The sequence below is a fragment of the Nanorana parkeri genome, unplaced genomic scaffold (assembly GCF_000935625.1).
Source record: "Nanorana parkeri isolate BGI_ZX_2015 unplaced genomic scaffold, ASM93562v1 scaffold1209, whole genome shotgun sequence".
Classification (NCBI taxonomy): Eukaryota; Metazoa; Chordata; class Amphibia; order Anura; family Dicroglossidae; genus Nanorana; species Nanorana parkeri.
This window is the reverse complement of record NW_017307477.1, coordinates 438,972-448,669: the sequence shown is the minus strand read 5'-3', so window position 1 is coordinate 448,669 and position 9,698 is coordinate 438,972. Positions and strand designations below refer to the sequence as shown.

At 44.2% G+C, this 9,698-nt stretch overlaps 1 protein-coding gene across 1 annotated transcript in view; it reads right to left on the bottom strand.

Annotated features, from left to right (window-relative positions):
- The window catches only part of LOC108796998 (contactin-associated protein-like 5), a 283,699-nt gene that overhangs the window by 7,853 nt on the left and 266,148 nt on the right, over positions 1 to 9,698 (bottom strand). The window contains exon 23 of the mRNA XM_018568564.1: positions 859 to 1,077. Coding sequence (XP_018424066.1) covers positions 859 to 1,077 — 219 coding nt within the window. The remainder of the gene's footprint in view (positions 1 to 858; positions 1,078 to 9,698) is intronic.

The following is a 9,698-nucleotide window of genomic DNA, read 5'->3' as shown; positions in this document are numbered from 1 at the left end:
CTTTTACTATTAATAATATTTTATGTTATACTTTATTACTTTTTTTATTTTTTACATTTTTATTTGTTTTTTTACTTTAAATTTGTATTTATCTTATTATCTCTTCCTTTTTTTAAAATTTATTGCATTTTTTACTTTTTATCAATTTTTTTAAATTTAAATTATTATTTCTTATTATCTTTAACTTTTTTATTTGTATGTATGTTATAATTATTTACTTTTTATCAATTTTTTTTTACTTAACGTTATTGCTATCACACAGGAGCTAACAAGGTTCCCCTGTGTGATAGCATTTGGAGGTGACAGGTTCTCTTTATTGAACCTGTTACCTCCAATACAGGAGTTTGAGCACAGCACTGTGCTGGAAGTCTTGCGACAGCTGAGATGGATGAACGGATGTTCTCTGCTCTGCTCCCCGCTCTCCATCCTGAACTACCTTGCTGTGGTCCAGAAAGAGTGGGGGACCCCGAAACTACACCGGCGAGGGAGGTGGTCAGTGGGGACAGAGGAAGCTGAAGGTGAAGGCGGCGGGGGAGGACGGACGAGCATACGTAATACAGGTGATCTGGGTCACTGGTACAAAATGAGCTGCTCTACATTTAGCTTTGCTTGCCTGAAGTAGGGCTAAATGTAGAAAAAACAACCCACCTGGTGCCCAGAACTGCATGTCCCGGGTATCGGGCAATAGGAACTCCACACCCCTGCTGCCCCTCTACTCCCTGCTGCCCCGAGGCCGGGCCTTGGTGGCCTTGTGGGAAATCCAGCCCTGATTATGGCATTACCCAGTGCAGGCACCCCCTCCGCTGGGACCGCTACAACCATCGATACAAGAGCTTCATGAGCCAGCCTGGCACATACCCGAGGATGAGTATGTCGTCGTGATTGTGCTGAGGTCGCTGTCCGTGATGGAACCACAACTGCATTCAGACAATGACCCAATCACCGTGACCGGGGCCGTGCTGGGGTGTCGCAGTGCCGCCTTAAGGGGAGCCAGCTGGTTGTACTGGACGGAGGATAGACATCCGATAAAACCCAAAGAATTGGCTTTGGTCACTTCTGGATCCAGTCTGGGATTATCTGTAAGACAAATAACACCACAAAAAAAGGCATAAACCATGTGCCAGGACGAAATAGTAATAATAATTAGGGATGCACCGATATATCGGCCGAAAATGGCACTTTTGGCATAATGCCAAAAGTGGATTTTTTTTTGGCTGAAACGGTGGTGCATCTTTCCTTTCTCTCCTCCCCGCTTGGCGCTGCTCTGTGTCCCAGCGGGGAGGAGAGAAACTGTGACAGGTGGCCGAGCGCTGCGGGACGAGAGTGCTGTGAGTGGCCGGCGTCTCCTCCCACACCGCTCAGCCGCCTATCACAGTCCAGCAAGGCGGTGTGGGGGCGGAGACAGGCCGCGCTGTCACAGGAGGCTGAGCTCTCCTCCCCGCACCGCTCACTCAGCCTCCTGTGACAGCGTGTCAGAGAGGAGAGCAGGTACAAGCAGTCAGTGATGAGTGATCTCTGAGTGTTTGTAGATAATTGAGGACATGGTATGGTTACTGTATCATCAATTATGAATGAATGGGAAGTGATCTACATCACTTCCTGTCCATTCATGATTGTGGTTATAGTAAACATACTCTGTCCTCGTGTTATGAATGAACAGGAACACTCATAGAAGATTCCTAATCATTGATAACAGGGGATACAGAAAAAGAGATCACTCAATCTCTCAATTGATCACTCAATTGAGAGATGTTACCCTAAGGAGAACTATGGGGAAAAGCCTTAACCCCATAGTTCTCCCTTAATAATTGAAATACATATAAAAACATAAAAAGTTTTTTAAAAAAAATAAAATATTTGAAAAGATTGAAAAAAATAAAAATAAAAAACATTTTCGGTTTCGGCCTGACAATTTTTTTATTTTGGTTTTGTTTCGGTTTTAAAATATCCATTTCGGTGCACCTCTTATAATAATAATTACAGTATAGACATGTACTGCTTTTTTTTGCATGTATTGCATCTCTGGAACACGGATACATTTCTTTATGTTTTACACCATTAATTACCCAGCAAATACCGAAAAATACTTGTTGACCCGCCAGAAACGCACTCAGTTCCCAAGTCCTGTTGTGGGCTGACAACACAATACGTTTTAATTCTTCTTATCGCAGACTAAGGTTTACATGTCCCTGTTTGAAATTCTAATTTAATAAAAGAAATGCGGAATATTTAACACAGATCTGTCAGACAACACTGGAAATGGGATGTTTGAAAATTGGCAATTGTAAGTTGTTGTTATTGTCAAGCAAATCTTTCATAGATAGTTTATGAAATCCTTTACATATGTTCGAAGAAACCTCAATGAGGTTTATGGGCTAACAAATCATTGTAACTGAGTCCCTCCTGCATGTTAGTCGGCAGTCATCTCTGTGGATTTTCTGTATCCGTTTCTGAGAGTTCATCAGTGGAAAGTATTCACTGATAATGAAGTGATCTCTCACACGTCAGCAGCAAACCATGACACATATTTTATGACATGAGATAAGGTTAGAGTTAAGGCTGCAGAAAGCAAAACAAATGCCTCCCTTGTGTCTCATTTACTTCCACCCAATCATATTGGACCCTTCATATAGTATAAATGGGTAGCTGGCTAAACAATACCCGGGGATATAAGTTTAGGGATGCCCATTTATAATTCCATTGTAAAGTTCAATTTATATACTCATTCGGTTCCAGTGTTAGGCTAGAGTATTGCCAAAGATGCATCATGATCCCCCTGCTGGGGGGACTATTTGTGCTGCATGCAGACTTTGCTCATCAGCTGCCTAGACCCACTTACAGGTCTCATCAGCTCCACCCCGTGTCCCTCCTACAAATCATTTCACGTTCCACTGATCCTAGGTAAGCATAGTAAATGCTGCATGAAGCAGCCAAGCCACAATGGCTGTATAACAGGTGCTGGGTCAAGCAGCAGTAACTTTGCAATATATGTGACTTGGACTTGGATGTCAGGTCACACAGACTGTGCAACAAGCGCTGGACAAAGCAATCAAGCCATGGCTGTTTTACTGTTAACACTGAACGTCCAGAGTAACTTTTCATATAGAAGTGCCATTCAGTTGTGCCACAATAGCTGTATAGCATGTGCTGGATGAAGCAGTCATGTCACAATAGCTGTATGATAGGTGCTGGATCAAGCAGTCATGTCACAATAGCTGTATGATAAGTGCTGGATCAAGCAGTCATGTCACAATAGCTGTATGATAAGTGCTGGATCAAGCAGTCATGTCACAATAGCTGTATGATAAGTGCTGGATCAAGCAGTCAAGTCACAGTGACTTTGCAGTCTATGGGACCTGGACGTAGATGTCAGGTCACAATGACTGTGCAACAAGCGCTGGATAAAGCAATCAAGCCACTGCTTTACTATTAAAAATGAACGTCCAGAGTAACTTTTCATATGTAAGTGCCATTCAGTTGTAACACAATAGCTGTATAACATGTGCTGATAAAAAGCAGCCAATTCACAATAGCTGTGTGATAGGTGCTGGATCAAGCAGTATTGTCACAATAGCTGTATTATATGTGCTGGATGAAGCAGTCATGTCACAATAGCTGTATGATATGTGCTGGATCAAGCAGTCATGTCACAATAGCTGTATGATATGTGCTGGATAAAGCAATTAAGTCACAATAGCTGTACAATAGGCACTGGATCAAGCCGTCATGCCACAATAGCTGTATGATAAGTGCTGGATCAAGCTGTCATGCCACAATAGCTGTATGATAAGTGCTGGATCAAGCTGTCATGCCACAATAGCTGTATGATAAGTGCTGGATCAAGCCGTCATGCCACAATAGCTGTATGATAGGTGCTGGATCAAGCCGTCATGTCACAATAGCTGTATGATAGGCACTGGATCAAGCAGTCATGCCACAATAGCTGTATGATATGTGCTGGATCAAGCCGTCATGTCACAATAGCTGTATGATGTGTGCTGGATCAAGCAGTCATGCCACAATAGCTGTATGATAGGCACTGGATCAAGCAGTCATGCCACAATAGCTGTATGATAAGTGCTGGATCAAGCCGTCATGCCACAATAGCTGTATGGTAAGTGCTGGATCAAGCCATCATGCCACAATAGCTGTATGATGTGTGCTGGATCAAGCAGTCATGTCACAATAGCTGTATGATAAGTGCTGGATCAAGCAGTCAAGTCACAGTGACTTTGCAGTCTATGGGACCTGGACGTAGATGTCAGGTCACAATGACTGTGCAACAAGCGCTGGATAAAGCAATCAAGCCACTGCTTTACTATTAAAAATGAACGTCCAGAGTAACTTTTCATATGTAAGTGCCATTCAGTTGTAACACAATAGCTGTATAACATGTGCTGATAAAAAGCAGCCAATTCACAATAGCTGTGTGATAGGTGCTGGATCAAGCAGTATTGTCACAATAGCTGTATTATATGTGCTGGATGAAGCAGTCATGTCACAATAGCTGTATGATATGTGCTGGATCAAGCAGTCATGTCACAATAGCTGTATGATATGTGCTGGATAAAGCAATTAAGTCACAATAGCTGTACAATAGGCACTGGATCAAGCCGTCATGCCACAATAGCTGTATGATAAGTGCTGGATCAAGCCGTCATGCCACAATAGCTGTATGATAAGTGCTGGATCAAGCTGTCATGCCACAATAGCTGTATGATAAGTGCTGGATCAAGCTGTCATGCCACAATAGCTGTATGATAAGTGCTGGATCAAGCCGTCATGCCACAATAGCTGTATGATAGGTGCTGGATCAAGCCGTCATGTCACAATAGCTGTATGATAGGCACTGGATCAAGCAGTCATGCCACAATAGCTGTATGATATGTGCTGGATCAAGCCGTCATGTCACAATAGCTGTATGATGTGTGCTGGATCAAGCAGTCATGCCACAATAGCTGTATGATAGGCACTGGATCAAGCAGTCATGCCACAATAGCTGTATGATAAGTGCTGGATCAAGCCGTCATGCCACAATAGCTGTATGGTAAGTGCTGGATCAAGCCATCATGCCACAATAGCTGTATGATGTGTGCTGGATCAAGCAGTCATGTCACAATAGCTGTATGATGTGTGCTGGATCAAGCAGTCATGCCACAATAGCTGTATGATAGGCACTGGATCAAGCAGTCATGCCACAATAGCTGTATGATAAGTGCTGGATCAAGCCGTCATGCCACAATAGCTGTATGGTAAGTGCTGGATCAAGCCATCATGCCACAATAGCTGTATGATGTGTGCTGGATCAAGCAGTCATGTCACAATAGCTGTATGATGTGTGCTGGATCAAGCAGTCATGTCACAATAGCTGTATGATATGTGCTGGATCAAGCAATTAAGTCACAATAGCTGTATGATAAGTGCTGGATCAAGCAGTCAAGAAGCAGTAAACTTTGCAATCTAAGTGACTTGGATGTCAGGTCACAAAGACAATGTGCATCAAGTGCTGGACAAAGCAATCAAGCCGCTGTTGTTTTATTGCTAACACTGAACATCCAGGTTAACTTTGCAATAGTTATATGTATATGTGTCATTCTGGGGTGTATGCCAATAAATCTTGTGGAGTTGATAACTTCCTGTGCTGCAATGTATCACATTGTTGTTCTTAGGTTTTGATACACTTTAACTCTATGGGATCTATCCCGGAGTATCAGTCCTGCGAGGAGTGGCGGCCCCTTTAACAATATACGTTACAAATTGCTGGCTTGGGCACATTTTTCGAATGATTTGTTCTGTGAGCAAGACTCGTATCCGGCAGAAAAATTTGTTTCACAATGTTGTTATCTCTGAGAACTGCTTGCAAATCTGTAACGGAGAATAATGGATTGCCCGCAGGGATCCCGAACCAGAAAGCTTTGCTGAAACAATTGTATCTAATAAGGCCGGAAACAATAATATATACACAGCAGCAGCAACGAGCGTGGAAACCCGCCACTGACAGCCAAGGCAGCGACTACAACAATGGCGCTCTGCCTTTTCATTGTGAAGGGCGTGGAGTCCGCCTGCGACAGTCTGCTCCAGGCGCGGGAAACATATGGCGCTTCTTCTACATGCCGCTCGTCATACAGAATGAATCTCTACTCTTCCTACAAAGAAACAGGTTCGTGCCAGTGATAGGTATGATGTATATGCATCCTGCAGTTGTCTTTATTCTCTGGTGACACACGCTGAGAAACAACAAATTAAAGATTTGTTTAACGAGAATTTCATCCTGCGCTCCTAAGTCATCTTCAAGAAGCTCGACAGTCTCAGAAGAAAATCTGCATTACAAGCTGATCATTTACATCTGAACTCCACCTTCTTTTCAGTCTTGCACAGTTGTACCGGCTATTCTCCTGGACTGAAATGGCTTTCACTGCACACTGCAGCTTCTCACAATGTACACTAGAAGCTGCAACAAGGCAAATAAAGCCTGGAGGACATCCAGCATCATCTGGCACTTTCCTCACCAGGCTGACTGTCCGGCCAGCTCCTTTCATTCATTGGATTTTACAAGGAGAGAGATCAGCAGTGACTGGTCCTTATTTCAGGAGGGGGCGGAGACAAAACCAGTCACCCTGCACAAGGAGGAGAGCAGCAGTGAGCGGTCTTTATTACTGGAGTGGGCGGAGACAAGACCAGTCACCCTGCACAAGGAGAGAGAGAGCAGGAGTAACTGGTCTTTATTGCAGGTAGGGGCAGAGACAAGACCAGTCACCCTGCACAAGGAGAGAGATCAGCAGTGACTGGTCCTTATTACAGGAGGGGGTGGAGACAAGATCAGTCACCTTGCACAAGGAGAGAGAGCAGCAGTGAGCGGTCTTTATTACAGGAAGCTCCAAGACTCACACTGGATTACTGCACAGATTCAGAAGAAATACAATAATCTCACCAAGATTCCGGAAGAATGACTCTTTTATGAGGACAATGCTTGTGTATCCCGGGGTTCAGTTCTAAGCATGAAGACAAGTGATGGGTAGCGTGAATCTCTCTCCAGCAACAAACTGGAATTAATTAAATGCCGTTTTTCTTTAAGTCACACAGGTTAAGAAGCTTAACCGACTACAGAATGTTATAATGAATTAATTATCTGGAACTGAGATATATTATGTATTTAATAAGCTCGGTAATTTGCAATAAATGGAGCGTGACTTCCAATAAATGAAAGACATTATATGAGAGATATCCAGCAGGAATCGCTTTAAGGGGCTGACCAACCAAAGCTAATATTTTTGCGTTGAGTGGATGCCAAAAATTGACCAAAAATTTAAGGAATTGAAGGAAATATATGCCGTAAAAATGTTTTAAAGGCACTCTCCACCCCAAAAGCTGGTATTTTACATTTAAACTGTATATCTGGGTAAAATATATAAAAGAAAAAAAAAAGAAAATAAATGTCTCTGCAACACATGCACACTTTCCAGGCTTTGTCACGCTAAAGAACAACTCCAGGTAAACATTTTGTTACCTTTGCAATGGTGCTCTCCTTGGCACTGCAAGGGTTAAATGCTAATTTTTTTTGTCTAGGGCCAAAGGTAACAAAGTTATACTCACCAGATCCTCGAAGCTTTCCGGCTGCCACAGCGCTCCGTCCAGTCTGTCTCCCCCTCCGCAGCAGCAATGATACACTATATTGCCAAAAGTATTGGGACGCCCCTCCAAATCATTGGATTCAGGTGTTCCAATCCCCTCCATGGCCCCCGGCGTATAGGATGAGGCACCTCGTCATGCAGACACTTCTACAGACATTGGTGAAAGAACGGGTCGCTCTCAGGAGCTCAGTGACTACAAGCGTGGTTCCGTGATAGGTTGTCACCTGTGCAATAAGTCCGTCCGTGACATTTACTTGCTACTAAATATTCCGCGGTCACCTGTTACTTGTATTCTGGAAGGGAACTCTTAAGGCCTCAGCATACCAAGACATTTTGGACAATTTCATGCTCCCAACTTTGTGGGAACAGTTTGGGGATGGCCCCTTCCTGTTCCAACATGAACGTGCACCAGTGCAGAAAGCAAGGTCCATAAAGACATGGATGGGGGAGTTTGCGGTGGTGGAAGTTGACTGGCCGCACAGAGTCCTGACCTCAACCCCATAGAACACCTTTGGGATGAATTAGAGCGGAGACTGCGAGCCCGGCCTTCTCCTCCAACATCAGTACCTGACCTCACAAATGGTCCAACATTCCCATAGACACACTCCTAAACCTTGTGGACGCCTTCCCAGAAGAGTTGAAGCTGTTATAGAGGCAAAGGGCGGAGCCAACTCAATAATGAACCCTATGCACTAAGACTGGGATGCCATTAAAGTTCATGTCCGTGTAAAGGCGTCCCAATACTTTTGGCAATATATTGTATGTCCTTCGACATTCTAAATTCCTATACACTGTATAGAACATGATGACTCAAGGACCTTAGACCAGTGCAGCGCATGGGGAAGTGAGGCCCCAGGGGCTGGTCTATGAGCAAGCTGGCTTGGTCACTACAGACTAGTCCTTCACTTTGGTAGAGAACGCTCTGTTACTTCTGTTGAATATTGTGTCTAGATTTTTATAAATGTATCTTTGTACCTGGAGAAGTTTACCCATATTTCCTGTGTGTCACGGGCTGGGTACCGATGGCACGGTGGATGCTAGTTCCGGACCTCCAGATAAATTTGGGTCACTAGTTGCAGGAAACCATAGGGCCACTTGAGTAACTGGACACGGAAAGTGTGGGAACAGGATGGCTGCACGTATGGCTTGGGTGTGCTAGAGGCGCAGAATCAAAGGAGCGCCTGGTCTTCTCCAAAGCCTCTGATGGTGGGGATGTTGCGCTGCAGGACAGCTGGTCCTCCAACACACCAATGCAGGCAAAGCTAACAAAACCACAAAGGAATAAGAACTCAGAACAGCACTGGAAAACTGGAGTCAGCGACAGGTAGGGGAAAAGTAGGAAACCAGGTTCTGCAATTTGCACAGCAATGCAGAACAGACACAAAGAAACAGGAACCCTCCACGCAAATAAGCTTCAGGAAGCACAGGGGGTCCGGCCGCTAGTGTGGAGACACGTTGCTTGAACGCCGAGCACCAGGCGCAGTAGCTTTTTAACACAGAGGTTGAAATTAGATTGGGAGGAAGCCCAGCACCTTGGACAGGGGCGTAAAACCTAGCATCAGATCAGTGCACAGGAAAGTGTGACACTGTGTAGTCAATGGGGCAAGAAGTGAGAAGAAAAGAAGAAATCCTCACAGCCAGCAATGAACACCCACAATGTAGGCAGCACAGAGACGTAGCGGTTAGCGCTTTTGTTCCCCCGGTTCGAATCCTGGCCAGAGCACTATCTGCAAAACGGTTGTGTGTTCTCCTTGTGTTTGCATGGGATTGCCTCCAACACTCCAAAGACATGCTGGTAGGTTAATTGGCTCCTGTCTAAAATTGGCCCCTGTGTGTATGCATGTGAGATAGGGACATTAGATTGTAAGCTCCTTGAGGACAGGGACTAATGTGCACTATGTAAAGTGCTGTGTCAGCGCTATATTAATACCAATAATACATACCAATAATAAATACAATAGTTAGGTAGTTAGGTCAAATGACAGCACCAAAACGGGTAATAAAATGTTAATGAAAACCAGCATACAAATACAGCCAACTAGTTTTGGGGGGGGGGGGGCAAAACCC